The sequence below is a fragment of the Sceloporus undulatus genome, chromosome 5 (assembly GCF_019175285.1).
Source record: "Sceloporus undulatus isolate JIND9_A2432 ecotype Alabama chromosome 5, SceUnd_v1.1, whole genome shotgun sequence".
In the NCBI taxonomy this organism is placed as follows: Eukaryota; Metazoa; Chordata; class Lepidosauria; order Squamata; family Phrynosomatidae; genus Sceloporus; species Sceloporus undulatus.
Genome location: NC_056526.1, coordinates 80,867,931 through 80,886,071, shown reverse-complemented (window position 1 = coordinate 80,886,071; position 18,141 = coordinate 80,867,931). Strand labels below are relative to the sequence as shown.

Here is an 18,141-nt window from a genome sequence, read left to right as displayed (position 1 = left end):
AAAGCTCACTTCTTCAAGTTAAGTACAGACAGAGCCTATCTGATCTTGAAGTTTAAATTTATGTTTGGCCTCATATTTAAGTTTATCTTGGCCTTTTGAGTCACCAAGGAGGAGAAAGTCTGACTTTGTCTAATTCCATAATACATAGAGCAATATATTATTATGCAAGATAAGAACCTACCAGTGTAGTCTTCATAACATTCACATGTGTAGCCTCCTTCTCGGCTCCGGCAAAGGCCATTGTTTCCACAAGGGTTAGAGTAGCAAAGGTCAATCTCTGTTTCACAGTAGTCACCTGTAAAACCAGGGGGACACCGACATCTCAGCCCATTGATCGGGTGTATGGGTCGGAACAGGACAGTGTTGGAACTTATGAATGGAGCAGAGCTGTCAAACTTCAGTACAGACACACACTTCATGTAGTTTTCACAAGGCTCCCGCAAACAAATGTTGTCATCAAAAGGTAGCACACGCTGGTTAGATATTAATGTGAGGAGTGTTCTGTTGAGGTATATCTGCTCCTGAAGATCCTCAGAGGGAAAGAACTCATTTCGAATACCACCAGGAAGCAACGCAGAGAATGTAACATTCAGAATATTGGAGTTGACATCTGTGTCATTTTGAATGTTGAAGACAAAAATGCCCTCTTTGGTTGTTGAAAGCACAGTAGCCACACCTTCCACAAACAGAGCAAGTAGTGGAGAGAGGAATTTCTCTTGAGACATGTTTTCCAGTCGTACTGTGATACTGTTGGTCAGCATATCGTCAGTGATGATTGTCACCCGTAAGGTGCAAAGTGCCGTGACATTGTGAATGCCATCTAAAGGAAAGAAAAGAGAATCAGAGACTTTTCCAGATTATCTTTCCAATTGGTTTTACATATTTTCATCCCATATGAAAATGCAGGAAACAGAATGTCAACCAATGTCACAAACACCCAGCAGCTTTTTAATGCTGGGCTGAACAAACAAATTGCAACAGCGAGTACCCAGTCTACTGAAAACAATTTCTATCTGACACTGCCATTTCATTTCCTGTTTCCAAAAAATTGTGTCAGGGTGGGCCTAGAAAAATGTTGCAAGTGCCTCCTCACACCTCTTACAGGGCATTTTATGGCAAAAACTATTTTTGAAAAACTCCTACAAAATTTTATTTGACCCCTAGAGGCTCCAAACATTCGACCCTGGGGTGGAGGGCCTCCAAACATGGTAGAAATGCCATCCAAACTCTAAAGGGCTTCTGCAAGCATTTTGGAGATAAACATGTCAACTCCCCTAGAGGCTACAAAAACGGCCCTGGTGGACTATACTGAGCACAATCATAGAAGCCCCCCTTACATGCCCCCTTCAACCCATGCCCCCATTGGGTTGTCTGGTTTGTGTATGTTGTAATTAAATCCACTGGCACTGTGGCACTTTCATTTCTTTGCTTTGCCACAGCCCCACACTCATGGTAGAGCATTTATATGCAGGTGCATAGATGTGCATCTTCCATTGCTAAGCCAGACTATGCCGAGTTTTGTTTTCTCCATTTTTTTAGCTCCAGAGCACAGCTTTGGTCCTGTTTCTGCCTGCTTTGGAGGCATGTGTCATCTAAACACCCTGCCTTCAAAGCTGTTGGAAACCACTTTATTTTGCCCATCTGTTCTACTATTGAAAAAAATATTGACAGAAGACAACAAAATGATCCCCTGTAAAGCATCAACTGTATATTGAACATACCAAAATATGCATACAAATATAGGTATAAACTATTAAAAAGATAAATAACCTATTAAAAATGACTTACAAGCCTAAATAAAACAATACATCTATTTTCCTTTAAGTGCAGGTAAAGAATTGTTATATATATAAGAGTTATTCAGCATCTGCTTTGTACTTTTAAAGCAGAACCCTTTTAGATAAGGAAGGATATAGATGTGAATGAATACGTAAAGATACCAGAATGAAACATTTAGCAGTCTCCAGAGATGAGCCTGGAAAAAAGTCGCTAGAACTTGCTTCTTGGTTAATGAGTACAATCCTTTGAATCCTTTAGCATCAATCATTCTGAAACCTGATTAACATGCATAGCTGGAATGCTTAAAAGTATTCAGTCTCTGAGGTAGATTGCAATAACCAGGGCATCAAAGAGACAGTGGCTTTACTGGGCTGCCTCCTTACGCACACTGCCTTTAACTGCTCTCCACCCACAATTTTACTTAGAAAGTAAAGGTCGCAGTACAATTAGCATTCTATTTATCTAGGTGCCAGAAGAGATCAGTGACCCTTTAAAGTAAAAGGATATAGAAGCCAAGTCCTTTTTCCTAAAGAGACGGCTATCTTAGGGAACTTTTCTCTTCTTCCTAAAACTCTCCTCATATTTCATTCAGCTAAACTTTCACACAGGTGACAGAATGCACCATATTTAGGTTAAATTTGTTGTTGTGTGCCTTCATCTCTTTCTGACCTATGCTGACCTCAAGCTGAATCTGTCATGGTTTGTTTTGTTTTTGTTTTTTAAGGGAGGAGATTTGTTCATAGCGGGGTTTGCATCTGCCTTCCTCTGAGGCTGAAAGAGTCGTCACTTTAAAATATAGGAAGTTTCAACTGATGTAATTATTTCATCATAGAAACTCCAGATTAATTTGATTATATAGCAATAATTTGCTTAAACAGAGAGAGAAACATTAAGTACAGTAATTTACATCAGATGCTTATTGTGTGCCTTTGAATCATTTCTGACTTATGGGGACCATAAGGTGAAGTTATCACAGGTTTTCTTGTTTGTTTGTTTGTTTGTTTACTTTATTTATATGCCACTTTTCACCCAAGCTGGGACCCAAGGCAGCTTCCATAACACACTAAAATGTTACACACAGTTTTAGACAAATTTTAAAACACCACATTAAAACAATAAAATACTATAAATCTGATTTTTTTTAAAAAAAGGTTTGTTCGGAGGTGGTTTGCCTTTGCTTTTGTCTGAAAATGAGAGTGTGATTTGCCCAAAGTCACAAGTGGATTTCCATGGCTGGTCGCCAAGCTTGTAGTCCAAGCCTCAAACCACTACACCATGCTGCCTTCAGATGCTACTGAAGGTCAATTTGCGAAAGGATTACCAAGTTCCAAATTTTTTGGGAAATTTTAAAAATCAGAATATTAAGATTATGGAAATCCATCCGTAATCAAATATTTAAAATATCTTCAATTATTTTAAGTTTGGCCCAATGAAGTAGCTCTACTATAATTAATGCAATTGTAGCTAAATGGGGGTCCAATCTAGATAAAATTGTTGATTTTCAAGGTCCACTAATTTCACTGACAAGAGTCAACTGCATACTTGACCATCAAAGGACCAAAGTGTGTGAAGAGAGTATGCATATATACTGTATAAAAGTACCAGGGTACTATGGGCAGTCAATAAAGTTTAAATAGTAGCTAAAGGTGACAAATGGTCCACACTTCTAGTTTTTAAAGCTTTTTTACTTTCTGCAGGCCTTAATGTTTTTGAAACCCACATTTAAAAAAAAAATCCAGAGATACAAATCACAATCTTTCAAGCTCTGCAACAATATGAAACCTTTAGGAATGTGATGCACATTTCACTTTAAAAGTATAGTCCACATATCATTTAAGTATATGGAAAATCTCCTGTAGCTTTTAATAAATGTGAATTATGTCCATAAGCCGAGACCGTGGAGTTCAGCATAAAAGAAAAACTGTATCCAACTTCTTACATTTAATGAATACACAGAATGAACAGACACTCTGAAGATGAGTCTGAACTGACTATTCATGAGAGTTGACATTTAAAGAGAAGATTTAAGTTAGTTCCTTGTTTCCAGTTTTTGTATAACTGATATTTTCTTCACAATCTTGTATTATAATTCCTCTCACATAACTACAATTGAAAAGGTACTAAACAAAGAACTTTTCCCCTTTCAAGGATAGCACAATGATGTCCATCACATGGTACACCAAAAAGTCCAAAATACTGTCTACTGTGTGAGAAACCACTGGAGTCCAGGAACTGTCATAATCAATATCAACTGTCACGATATACAAGACAGCTTTCCCAGCATTCCCGTCCATTCTGACATAGTTAATAAATCACTATAAAAGACACAGCGTCAGACACCATACAGCTTTGTCATCCAGGAAAGAGCACAAAAGGAAATCAGACATGAATGAAAACAACCATGGCTGCAGTGAAACGCAAGATATAAATCCATTTAAGAAAGCTTTGTTTAACTGTGCAACAAAAAGTTGTCCTTTTTAATCTTTAAAAAAATGCACTGCAAAAAAAGAAAAGAAAAAAAAGAAAGGATTTTATTTTAAAATAGAAAGTGCAACTAATACAATCATATATATTTCTGGACGGTTGGCCTTTGACTAATTGCCATAAACCACAGCATGTGTGAAATCCATGCACTAGAAAGAAAATGTTCATTAAAAATCAGAAGGCACCATTCCCTGGTGCTTGTGAAAGAACAAGATGCCCTGCTCTGACCTCACTTTGAATGAAAATGCAATGAGCTAATACAACCCAATCCTAACACTTGTTGTGGCAACAATCTTGCTTAGAAGTGGGTCATCAATGCGCTTCCATGAAGAATAATGTCATGAAGACACTGCAGTGATGTTATGACAATGCCGCAAAAAGCGAACACTGACACAAATGCCTGTGATTAAGGATATGTACTGAGTTTTAATAACTCCTTTTAAGCTGGAAAAATAATGAATAATAATCATACTGATTTTAAAGAGGAACATAATAATGTTTACCTATTTCATTAAGGTTTTTCATTAAGGCTGTAATCCTTGCTGAGAGTCCCACTGAACTCAACAGAACTTACTTCCAAGAAGACAACTTTAGGCTAGAACTGTAAAAATCATAAAACATCTATACTATGAAAAGGCTGTGATCTTAGACTTGAACATGAGTATTTCAGTTTAAATCCATTTCATGTCACTGTGGATCTATGTAGAAAGGAACCAGTGTACTGAATCAAGGGTTGTTATGTGCCACACTGTGATGTTTTCTTGCAAAAGCTCTACTGAAATGAACAGTGTGGACATATAGTATGGAAGTATAGTTGTATCAATTGCAATGAGACTTGAGCACGACAGAGCAAAATTATGGTGGAAGACTAATAAACTTAGGCTTCAGACTTTCAGAACATTGAAACAATTGTACATTCTTCTTGTGTGCCTTTGAGTCAACTCTGTCTGACTTATGAAGATGCTATCATAGGGGTTTCTTGGCAAGATTTATTTGGAGGTAGTCTGCCACTGCCCTTCCTCTGAATACAACCTAGAACATCTGGTATTCCCTTGCAGTCTCCCTTCAAGTAGTACCAGCAGGGATGTAGCTTGGATTTTAGGAAGTGGGGGGGGGGTTTCCAGACTAAGTGCCACCATTATAATGGGGCTTGGGTGGCGCAGCAACACACACCATTCATTTTTCTGGGAAAGAAAGAAAACACTGTAGGCATTTGTACAGATATGGAACAATTCCCACGTACATCAGAGGAAAAAACTGCTGACCCCCCCCCCCCACACACACACATCAGATAACTTGAGATACACTGCTTTAGATCTTGTGAATGAGCAACAGCTATCTGCTTTCTTTCTTTTTCTTTCTTTTTCAAATTGCCGTATTTTACTAAAATGATCAAATCCATCCAATCAACATGGTAAGCCCAGGGATCTACAGGAACCCTGGCTTATTGATTACAAGCAGCACGCCAACAAGCCACACAATTTCACTCTGTGGTTTGTTTATCCTGTCATTGGAATGCTCTCCTCACTTCCTCACTGTTTTCCCAACCAGAGAATTAATCCACAGTTAGTGTCTAGTGTTCATTTCAAAAGGTACCATAGTGTGTGGTACTTATAAAGAAGATAAGCACAATCTTTAACTGAAGTATCTCTAAAGAAAACCCACTATTGTCATCACTACGTCCTGCAAACAATTATACTTGGGCAACTTAAAGACATAAGGAATGTTCATTTACTCAGTAATTGTAGTCCTAAAATGAATGATGGGACCTAATTCATGAAAAAGATCTAGCTCATGAAAAAGTCTGTTGGTGACACACTTATAACTGCTTTCTTGCTCACTTTCTCTTGCAGTAAACCAATTCACACCTGATAACAATAACAAAGGAATGCATAATGGTTACTATTGATCCGAGCAAGTTAGGTTTATCTAAGTACTGGCACTGACCACATTCTTTGCATCCCCAGCTACCCTCAAAATATGTGCTGTTCAGGAGAGAAATTTCTTATCAATGGAAAAAAGTATCTACGGTTTTCTATTCCCTCCTGCACCCCCCACCCACCCAATTCCTTTTCTTATGGTTAGGTTAAATACAAATGGCTCACAAGATGTTACATTCCAGGGATCTCTGAGGCTGTGCTATTGCAGCTGCTGCCTGGCATGACAACAGATCTTTTGCTTTACCCCCTTTAGCCACTGTCAGTCTTGGTTTACAACCTTTCCCTCCTGCTGACTTGTGACAAAGCAGCCGCCTCGCTCACTCAAATAGGTTTTCTCACTGGAGTGTTAAACAAGGTGCAGGCTTTAAAACCTCTTCTCCTTGTCAAAGCCCTCTGTTCCATCAAATGACCTTTGATCTGCAATTACTTTGGAGATGCCTGAAGTTTTCTGCTCCGGATCTACCTACCAAGCACGTGGGGTGATGAATGGAGAGTTATGAGATTATCTCTTGAGATTGGCAAACAGGACTTTCTTCAGGATAAGGCTCATTTCCCTATTTCTTACAGATGTTTTTTTTAAAATATCTAATTGGAATCCCAACTGTATCAGAGTACAAAACTAGTTTTCAAATCTAGGTAGACTATTAGCACTCTCGTCAGCTGGTTACTGAAAAACTGGTTACAGAATATATGCACATTTGAACTGATGCTGGGCAAAATGACATTTCAGTCTCTGACAAGGATGGAAAACTTTTGAGTCTGCAGGTGTTTTGCACTCAAAACTCTCAATAGCAAAAGCCAGCACAACTAATGGCAAAGGTTTGTGGAAGCTGTAGTCCAAAACACCTGGAGGGCCAAGGGTTCACTGATACAACCGAGTCTGTATATGATGATGCAAGCAACAACTGTTGTGTGTGAAACTCCATTTTCACTTTAGACTGTTAGCATAATATATATACTTATTTCACTTTCTTTACAAGAAACTGAGGTGGCGGATCACTGATTGCTTAAATTGTCTCCTATCAAGCCATTCCCAAAGGGAAAGTGTGCCAGTATAAAACAGATGAGGTCTCTGCTCCCCTGTTTGGGCATACTACTATTAGCAGAATATGGTATGATTTCGGGACTGAAGAAGGCAATCTCTTGTAAAGGACTAAGAAACCTCTTTATATTTCACAGTACTTTCACCCAATAAACTATGACTTCATCTACACTGGAGCATTAATGCAGTTTGACATTGCTTTCTCATGCCTCAATGCTAAGGAATGTTGAGTTTTGTAGTATTGTGAGATATTTGGCCTTTTCTGACACACCAAACTACAAATCCCAGGATCACACAGGATGGAGCCATGACAGTTAATATGGTACTGTATCAAACTGCATTTATTAGGCAATGTGGCAGCAGATCATGAGAGCGCTTTAACTGCCCTGGCTCAGTGCTAGGGAATTCTGGGAACTGTAGTGAGACATTTAGCCTTCTCTGTCAGAGAGCTCTGGTATAACAATAAACTACAGTTCCCAGAATTCCCAAGCACTGAGCCAGGGCAGTTAAAGCAGTCTCAAACTGGATTATTTCTGCAGTGTGATTTGGACCTAAGTTTCCTTTCCTCAGTTGCTTTTATGGAAAAGAATGTTTTACATTTCCTTGGCACTTTGAAGGACATTTTTTAAAATTTGTTTTACTCATGTTGAATTTTCTTCTCTTTTTATTGAGGATTTTTGGCAACTCCTCATGAACTGGCAGCAAAGATATAGTTCATGTGGCTCCTTATAGTTCAGGACCTTGTGGCACCATTTATAACAAGAAGTAACATTTTAAATTAAATTAAATTTTCAATTACCTTTTGGGGGAAAAGTGTACTTTTAAAGTCTCCAACATGATGCTCTGACAAGCCAAGGTATTTATAGTATATTTTATGTTTCTAAAGTAACAAAGTGACCTCCCATCTGTAGAGGGTCCTAATATTGTGTTTTCCCCCCAAATTTAAAACCCCCTAGAAAAATCTGCCCATCCCATGGTTTCAAAATTTCCAGAGCCTTTACTTCTCTATAAAAGAGTACACCCCCATGGATACCAAAATTTGAGAATGTTCAAGTCCCATTGATTAAATACAATGTCCCTTACATAAAATGGCAAAGTCAAGGTTAGCTTTTAAGCCATGGATGGTAGAATCCATTAATAAAACATCTGTGGATATGGAGGACCAACTGTGTATCTCTTTACCTCACTGATTCCCCTTTGAACATCATCATTTGACAAGAACCAGTCACTATGCTCTGGTGGAAGCAGAAAGCACTGATCAAATTGCATTGGAAAAGGATTCTTTTGATTTCAAGAAAATATGGATATCACATCATAGATTTTAATCAGTACTGACCCTTTTAAGTCTTAGATCATCACCATAGTTGTTTTTGTTAACTGCTATTGTCGGCCTTGATCTATGGTAACCCTATGAATGAGAGACTTCCAGGACACCCTATCCTTGACAGCCCTGTTCAGTCCTTGCAGACGCATAGCCATGGCTTCCTTGATTCAGTCTATCCATCTGTAATCCTGTCTTCCTCTTTTTCTCCTGCCTTCTACTTTCCTAGCACTAATAATTTCTTTTCATACCTTCTCATGATATGGCCAATGTATGACAGTACCAATTTAATCATTTTTGCTTCTAGGGAGAGTTCAGGCTTCTAGGGACCCTTTATTTGTCTTTGTAGCACTCCACAGGATCCACAGAACTCCTCCCTAGCATATCTCAAATGAGCTGATTTTCTTCCTATCATCTTTCCTCACCACCCAGCTCTGACATCCATGGATAATGATGGGCAATACAATGGCATGGAGAATTCTAACTTTGTACTTCAAGATCTTGTCTAGTTCTTTCAAAGGTGTTTTCCCCAGTCCTAGTCTTCTCCTGATTTCTTGACTGCAAGCTCCATTCCTATCAATGACTGATCATCATTGCTAAATCTTTATTTAATAAACAAATGAACAAATCAGGTTTTTGTTGTCTGGTGCCCTTCAGCCATTAGCCACGCTGACGAGGATGACGTGAGTGGTAGTATATATAGAAGCTAACAGGTTGGATCCTGCATGTAAACCTCTGAATATAGGGAACAGCAGTGCACACAGATGTCTTCATTAACCATCACTGATTAAAACTTCTTGGAACATAAAGCAATAGCAACTCACCCCACATCAGATAGCCCAAGAAGATTTAACTGTCTTAAACTTAGGGTTGTCTTGGCTTCTGAGGCCCCAAATGCTGCTACTAGGTTCTGCCCCCAAAGGATGTCTATCCTGCCTTTTTCCTTCCTCTCACAAGACTTGCTATCCCTGTGGCTTCATGAGCTTGCCTGTTAAGGCAGTTCTTAACAGAAACATATGTGGCTTTCCTGGAAAGTAAAATATTTGGGAGATGGGCTTTGTCGGAATAAGCATTACTTTCTCGAACCTAAAAGAATCATTTCTTTGTTACTGATCCTTACTAATGTAAAAAACTCAACCTCTCTTCTTCAGACTAGCCATTTGCCATAAAAAGAACCTTTGAAAAAGTCACATATCCCAGCCCCATTTTAATTTCTTTTTTCAGGTTTGTAATGGGCTGAAGGGTTTTTCCTGATGAAATCAATAGCCTTTGTATCTTCACAACAATAAGTGATATAATCTTTTACAAGCTAATATATCATGCTTATTGTCAAGTTCTTTGGTCCATCACCCAGAAAGAAAGCAGTGCACAATTCTGCTGTCTATCTTGTACACTGTGAATACCTCAGGAAAAGGTTTTGTAGTCAAACCACTTGATTGATCATTATTTCACTAGCCCCATGTAACGTAAATGCTGGCAGTTTAATTGCTGCAATGTTCTTCTATGTGTATGTGCATATGTCTGCATACAGTTTATCCAGTATTATAAAGTGAATGCTGCTATGTGAAACACTTTGAAATAAAGACTCATGATTATGATCCTTCAACTAGACTGGACAGAGAGAATGACAAAATGATTCAAAATTTGGTCACTGTTTGGGTCTAAGCTGATACAGAAATAGCAAATAGAGGAAAGCATATCCGTTTGATTATTTTGTACCCCAACTGCTTCATTTTTCTTAATGGTTTGTTTGTTTGGTCTTTTCATTGCTATTTTTATTTTTTGATTGTTTTCTTTTTATCCCTTATTTCTTCTGTAGCTCATTTTGTTGTTATTGTTTTTATTGAAGTTTTATTGCTATGTCTTGACCAGATGTTTTACCTCATGTTGCCAGTCACCTTGGAAGCTTTCATGCTTAAATGCAACTAATAAAGTTACTTGAACCACAAGCTATTGGCTGCCTGAAAAACCCTGTATTTTTTTTCTAAATGTAACTAAGATGCCACCATGATACATTTTCTAATGAATATGCCCTCAATGGTGTACTTTTAAACTAATGCAGTCAGGACATAATTTTAACAATTAATGAATACTCCACACAGCTTTTTCCTTTCAATGTTGCTTTACTCTCAGTGGTATCTGTGATTTCTCTATTACTCCGTTCCTGTAAAAAATAGGGAAACTGACATGCTTTAAAGAGAATTAGATCCTCTAACATGACCATACGGCATATTATACAGAATTAAGGAAGAAGTGGTAAAATTATGGGATCAGTCTACCAAGGAGAAAAGTCCCTCCAGATGTTTCACAACTCAGTTATAAAGAAATATAAAGCACAAACCAAATAATTACTGCTTTACTCTTTAGTCTAGTTCAGTAAATTCAGTAACGGATGCATGTTTGATATTCAGCAAGAGTAGTTCATTCTGTCAGCCTGCTGATTTTCCTCCCCAAATACACATCTGTTGCCCTGCCCTGCTTTGAAAAGCTAGCAGCTAAACACAGATAGATTAGCATTAGACAGAGCTTTGCAGAAAGCAGACTTTTAAATTAAAGGTACTATATGAGGCTAGCTTGAGTTTCCCCTGATTACTCACACAAAAGCTTTAAGAAGAGAAATTAGAATAATGGGGTATTAAGAGGTGATCTTTCCACTCTTTAATATCTCATGTCATCTAGGCTTGTAAACAGTCATGAGATTCATTCTATCTCAGATCTCTAAGTGTACATATATACTTTCATTGAAGACAAGAGCTTACTCTAGATTTAGTAGCACAGGTGAAACTGAGATAAGGCATATTTCTTGCTATCTTAAGTACAGACAGTATACAGTGAAGGGAATGTACACCTAACTTTCTGAAAGGCCTTTGGTTCCCCTGACTATCTCTGATATCCTTTGATATTAATGAATATCTTCTTAATTTAAGTTCAGTCAGAATTTGTGGGGTGAGTGTACTCATCATAATGCATCCGAACGAGATTGGTGGTTTAGAATTTACTACTTTTCTGTATGTGATATATTGGAGAGCAGTCTTCAAACTACTGCTATTTCAAGCAGAGAACAATTAGCTTTGTCAATCAGAATTGACAACCATGGCTAGATCCTCCTTTCTTTGTCCCTGTCTTTTGGGCTTTTTCTTCAAGGCAACTGTGGCAGCTTCCTGTCATTTACTGTGACCAGGGAAAATGCATTACAGGTTGAAGCTCCTTTATCTAAAATCCTTGGGACCAGAAGTGTTTGGCATTTTCTTTTTGGATTTTGGAATATTTGTATATACATAATTAAAGATCTTAGATATGACAAACCAATTCTAAACACAAAATTCATTTATGTTTCATATATACCTTATACACATACCATAGCTTAAGGGTAGTTTTATACACAATATTTTAATTATTTTCTGCATGAAACAAAGTTTGTGTACACTGAACCATCAGAAAGCAAGGGTATCACTATCTCAGCCACCCATGTGGACAATTTTGGATTTTAAGTTAGTTTGGTTTTCAGAATTCCAGATAAGGGATACATAACCTGACTAGCAATTTTTAAACTTTCAGCTGTAGTATCTTCACGTGTATAAATTTATTCATGTATAAATCTAGAAATTTTACCAAAAAACTGACCCCCAAAAACCTGGGTTGACTTACCCACGGGTCAATGTAAGTACTATACTTAACTCTTATACATATAAAAAAGGAACCATCCCTCTATCTGAATACAGTGGTACCTCGGGATACGAAATACCCAGGTTACGAAATTTCCGGGATACGAAAAAATCCCATAGGAAATAATTGTTCTGGGTTACGAATGTTTTTTCGGGTTACGAAAAAAATTTTGGTGCTTTTCGGCGCTATTTCACACGGAATCGCGGCTTTTCCCCATTAGCGCCTATGGCATTTCGGCTTACGAAGGCTTTTCGGGTTACGAAAGCGGCCGCGGAACGAATTAATTTCGTAACCCGAGGAAGCACTGTACAGGGGTAAAAGGTGAAAGCTTAGTCCATCCCGGGAGCATGAAAAAGAAGCATGGATCTGCTCCACTTTCTCATCCATCCAGCCTTTAGGTTGAGCATAAACAGTTATGCCTGCCAGAATTTTCTAAGTTCTTTGGCATCATTTTCTTTTGCATCATCCTTTATATCCTTTGTTACACACCCTTAAATTTTACACTCGACTTATCCATGGGTCATATCAAAATCCATAATTTTGGCCCCAAAACCTGCCCTCAACTTATACATGAGGTCGACTTATAGTCACGTATATATGGTATTACAATGTATTAAATGCAACTGTTGTCCTAATTAGGATAGACCTATTGGATCTCTTTTCTCAAACTCCTAAATTATCATTAACGTTACTAATGTTTACTAATAATTGCAAAATGGTCTTTCAATGTGGGTAATGTACCATCTCACCTTTACTTCTACATTGTTTTAAGTCAGTGTCTACTTTTAACATGATTACATATTTAATTGTTTCTTATCCATTCTTTAATGTTACAAGTCTCTTTTAATTTATGCTGTAAGGCACCCTGTGTTCTATACTGGGAGAAAAGTGGGCTATAAAATAAACAAATAACAATTAGTCAGATATAGATAACATCACTGTGACCATGCCCATCTTGTCTGTTGTTAGCCAGCCCTATCTGCAAGATTTCCTTGGGGGCAGGTTGCTGAGCAGCGGAAAGCCACAGATCTGAAGAGAACATGGAAGGTTTGGATAAGGGATGGGATGGATGGATCCGGTCCAGAGACGGACAGTATTCCTACTTTGGACATAGACATTTGGGTTTTATAGTGATAAGGCTACTCCACAACTTTCACATGTATTCTTACTCATTTGCAAAATTTATTTCTCTTACATTGGAAGGTGGCTATTGTATCTTTCCCAGCACACATGTGGGGAAACAAAAGCATTTTGTCCTTCTCGAGATGCTCTTTGACTTTCGGATGTTATTTACAGTCACCATGGTATTTATTTGCATAAGCATGCAGCTATCAATAGGACCTCACAGAAAAAGTCTTTGTTTCACTGAAACACCTGTTAAGGCCAGTTGTCATCAATCCTACCTGAAATATTCAAATAGAATTTACCCAGACACCCAGGCCCTAAAGAGGTGTACAACTGAGACATGGTATTCCCCAGTAAAAACTGTGATTGAAATACTTTTTTTTCACTCAACATGAATAGAAGTTCTAAGCCATTGGGTTTTTAAACCTTCAACAGAAAGAGAGGTTACACTGCAGGTATGGCGTAAGCAACTGAACAACTGGGACCTTAACTGATTGCTGCTGTTAGGCAGGATTCCACATTATGATAGTACTGGGTGCTCCCATGTCACACAGTTTTTTTGCTGAGGAGCCAGACTAAATGTGCCAGACATCTTAATGCAGTGAAAGGAAGCTAATGAGCATCAGCAATGGTGGTGTGGTGTGTGTGACACTGATGGAGGATCTCTTAGAGACAACGACAATGATACTCTATCTAAATTCTTGCTAGTGCTGTACAGAATATGGCAATGGTAAAGAAGTTCTGAATGTCTTTTACCTTGAAAACCCTATGATGAAACAACCCAAAAAGAAGCAAAAAATAATGCCAAAAATGAGACCCTCAGTCAGAAGGCACTCAGTCAACTACTAGGGAGAAGCAAAGGACGAGTAAGAATGGTGCCCTTACTAATGATGCAGTTGGACTCATGAGAAAAGGACATTCAGCTGCTGACATGTGCAGAAATGCAAAGAAATGTCCAAAGCTGCACAACACATACAGCAGGAACAAGAAACGTGAGAAGCATGAATCAGGAGAAGTTAGAAACAATAAATGGAACATATAAACGTTGCAATTTTGTGATGAGCAGGCTGAAACAGATAGGAATGAGACTTTTTCAATTGGATCATTACATAGTGTTTTACATTAGAATGACATTCTTTAAAAAAATAGAGTGGCATTAATCATGAGGTGAGATGTAGAAAAAATATGTCTGGTGGTGAAGGCTGGACAATAAAGAAAACTGACAGAAAGAATATCAACACATTTGAAATATGGTGCCATTGTAGAGTTCTACATACTTCCATGGATTGTTAAAAAGACAAATGAATTCAATAGTAAATCAAATTTTAACTCTCACCAGAAGACAAAAAGACTAAACTAAGGCTATCATACTTTGGATGTATTATGAGAGGACACAATTAGTGGGAGAAGACAATAATGCTCAGTAATTTTAGTTCTGCAGAATTTCTCTGTGCTTTCTCTCCCCCGCTTTCTTCTGCTTCCAAATATAAACAATAAAGAAAGCAAGAGGAGAGCAGAGAAAGGTGGGAAGTGAGAGATATATTGACTGAAAAATTACTAAGTTGCTGAAATCTACTTTGCCACCTCTCAGTTTTGACATGCCTTAGGCAGAAACTACCAGCAACCCTGAGGGCTAGAAACTTGCATGCTTTACAAGGGGAGCAGAGATTCTCCACATTCTGTGCATTCCAAAGGGCACCAGGAAAGGTCAGGTCTTGCACAATGTGATTCAGATTCATATACCCTCTACCCAGAAGCAAGGAAACCCCTACAAATCCACATGATGGATTATACATTTAAACATATAATTCAGAAAGCAAACACAATAGTCTTGTCTGCTACTGTACAGAATTGCTTTTGCCACTGTACTGAGACACAACTGTCTTTCTTAAAAACTGGTTTGGGAGGTTATAGCGTAGTTAAAATATTAATGACTGACTAATCTGGTAAAACATTTGAAAAGTAAATGGACTCAATCTCAAAAAGGCAGAAGTCAGGCAAATCCAGTTTCATAAACCTAAGAACATTGCAAGTTAACATAAAAGTACCTGTATTTTATTTAAATATTTAGCAGCTCACATGTACACACATGCAAGCGCCAAACTGACAACAAAAGGTATGTTCATGGTAGAGAAAGCTGGGAAGGTATTGAATTCTACCCATAAAATAAGCCTAGGGCAAGCTGCGTCTCAAAATCACTTCCAACTACCTTTCATAAGCAGTTGTTTTAAACGCACACGTGCACGCACACACACACACCCCTGTCTGAAGTATGTGTCAATAATTTTATCACCAGTGAAAGATTTAGGAGCTTGGCTTAGCTAATTTCATACAGGCAAATATCTGACATAAAGTTTTTGTCTGTTTCCTTCTCTTACTTGGGAATGGACCCAATGATCTTTGAGCTTTCTCCTCTCTCCAAACTGATCTGTTCACTCATCCAAAACCCACAGATTAGGCTGTAAAGGAGGAACTGAGTTTACAGTTCTAAAGCTAAGGGGAAAGGCTGTTATCTCCCTGCAGCATCTAACAAGGAAGTAACTATCAGCAAAAGTTTGTTTAAATGAGACCTGAGGCCAACCTTAAAAAATAAAAAATGAGCATGTTTAAGAATGGTACCTTCTTACATTCATACTTACATGGAGGTAGAACTCAGTAAAATTAAAGGCAAGAGAATAGAGGAATAACAGAAAATCAAATTTACCAACTTATGCATGCTTTCTTAGAAGGAATAACTGGAGACAGCGGGAATTAACAAGTAAAATGTACATGAGCAGACATCATTGGGATAAGGGTTCTATGTTATGCTGTTTTTATAACCAAAATCATAGTGTACATTCTGGAATGGTACAATTATGAAAGTGGATATGATTCAGAAAATGGAGGAATAGGGATTTCACATTAATCACCTTGGACAGTATATTCAAAGACCCCTATAAATATTAAGCAGAGAAGATACTGCTTCCTGGTACAACCATAAAAGGGAAACCATGGTTTTCCATTATGAGAAGAATGGCATAAACCAAGAAGAAATCATAAGCTTCCCCTTTTGAACAAACCACCATTTCCCATCAGATCTGAATGTGGAGAACTGTTCTTTGTTCTAATCATAGGAGCTTATCGCAAGGGGCTTTGGGAACGGTCCCGGCATATAATGAAAGGGGGCGGGATGGAAATGGAACAGGGCTATCACCTGTTTTATCGCACACAGGAATGCCGCTGATGCTGCCAGAAGTGCCCATTCCATTCCACATCCGTCCCTGAAAGGGCGATTTTCAGGAACTATTCAGGAGTGTTCCTGAAAATTACCCTCTCTGGGACGGATGCGGAATGGAATGGACATTTCTGGCAGCATTGGCGGCGTTCCTGCATTAGATAAAATAGGTGATAGCCCCATTCCGTCCCCATCTTGCCTCCTTTCATTACGCACCGGAACCAATCCCAAAGGCCCGTGCAATAAGCTCCATAGTTAAGACAAATTAGAATTAGAAATAAAAATAGAGCTTCATGATCACAAAAGAAGAAGAAGAAGAAGAAATATTCAGACAATGAATGTTTCCTTAGCTTTAGCAGTATAGAGACCTATAGCAGAACTGGGAAACATATAACACTGTGCTATCAAAACAGACTGAATTGAATTAATGTGTTAATAAGGAAAAGGTTTGTTTAATAATACTATAATCAATGCCTGATAGCTGGGTCAGCCCAAGATACTTTGTTACCTGAGACAGAGAAGCAAATAGCATGTGCACTATCACTCACACCAGAAAAATCACAGAAAACTCTGGGCTGGATAGTCTTCCACATTAGAAAAAGTAATTTTGGACTACAACTCCCAGAAGCTCCCACAGTTTGGAAACATTACTCTTGGACTCCAATTCCTACAGTTTATAAAATTACTTTTGTAATACAACACCGTGAATCTCCCAGGGAGGATTTAGGAAACAGTAGTCTGAAAACTAACTTTTGAATGCTCTGATCATTCCTTTGCAATGGGAATTTGAATGGAAACTGGCCTAGGGTACATCACTTGTTAATTATTCATTCTGATTCACAGAGCTGTGAACGGTTACTCTTCACAGTAATTATTGACTGACATAGCAATCTCCCAGAACCTCCTGGAAAATATGTTCTTGAGCATGTGGACTGCTGTCTTTGTTTATTCTCAATCATTTTAGGCTCTGAATTGACTTGGTAGTGATTTTGCCCATTATCTTCCAAGAAAGTGTTCACACAGAATGGTAAACCAGGATTACAAACCTTGGTATAAAAATTCTGATTTACAGTCCAGGAGCTTTGCAATCCTGACTTGCAAAAGGAGTTAACAATTCAGGAATCCCAGTTTAAATAACACACTATGCAAAACATTTCTGCTTTGTTTATCAGCCCAAGCTAACATGGAGAAGCCAGTCTGTAAAAAAACAGGCTAAGGCTACATGCACAAGCACATTCCTTGCTCCTGGCTGTTGGAAGTGACTGAGTTCAACTCAGTTGGCACAAAAACGCACGTGATCCATCGAAACAGTCTCCTAGATTGTTTGATCTATGGCAGGGGTAGGCAACCTTTTTGAGCCGGGGGCCGGGTTGCTGTCCCTCAGACAACTGGGGTGCCGAAGCCCAAAAATAAATAATTAAATAATTTTTTAAAATATTAATTAATTAAATAAACTGGGACAAATGTAGGACAAAAATTTCAAATGGAGGGCACTTTTTTTTAAAAAATGGAGGACATGCTACAAAATTTGCTGATTTTTTAAAAATGTTAATATAAATGCATGTTTCGG

General features: G+C 38.2%; 1 protein-coding gene across 4 annotated transcripts in view; it reads right to left on the bottom strand.

Annotated features, from left to right (window-relative positions):
• Window positions 1-18,141, bottom strand: part of CELSR1 (cadherin EGF LAG seven-pass G-type receptor 1) — a 194,362-nt gene that overhangs the window by 126,775 nt on the left and 49,446 nt on the right. For all 4 annotated transcript variants that reach the window (XM_042467337.1, XM_042467340.1, XM_042467341.1 and 1 more), the window contains exon 2: window positions 182-820. In XM_042467337.1, coding sequence (XP_042323271.1) covers window positions 182-820 — 639 coding nt within the window. The remainder of the gene's footprint in view (window positions 1-181; window positions 821-18,141) is intronic.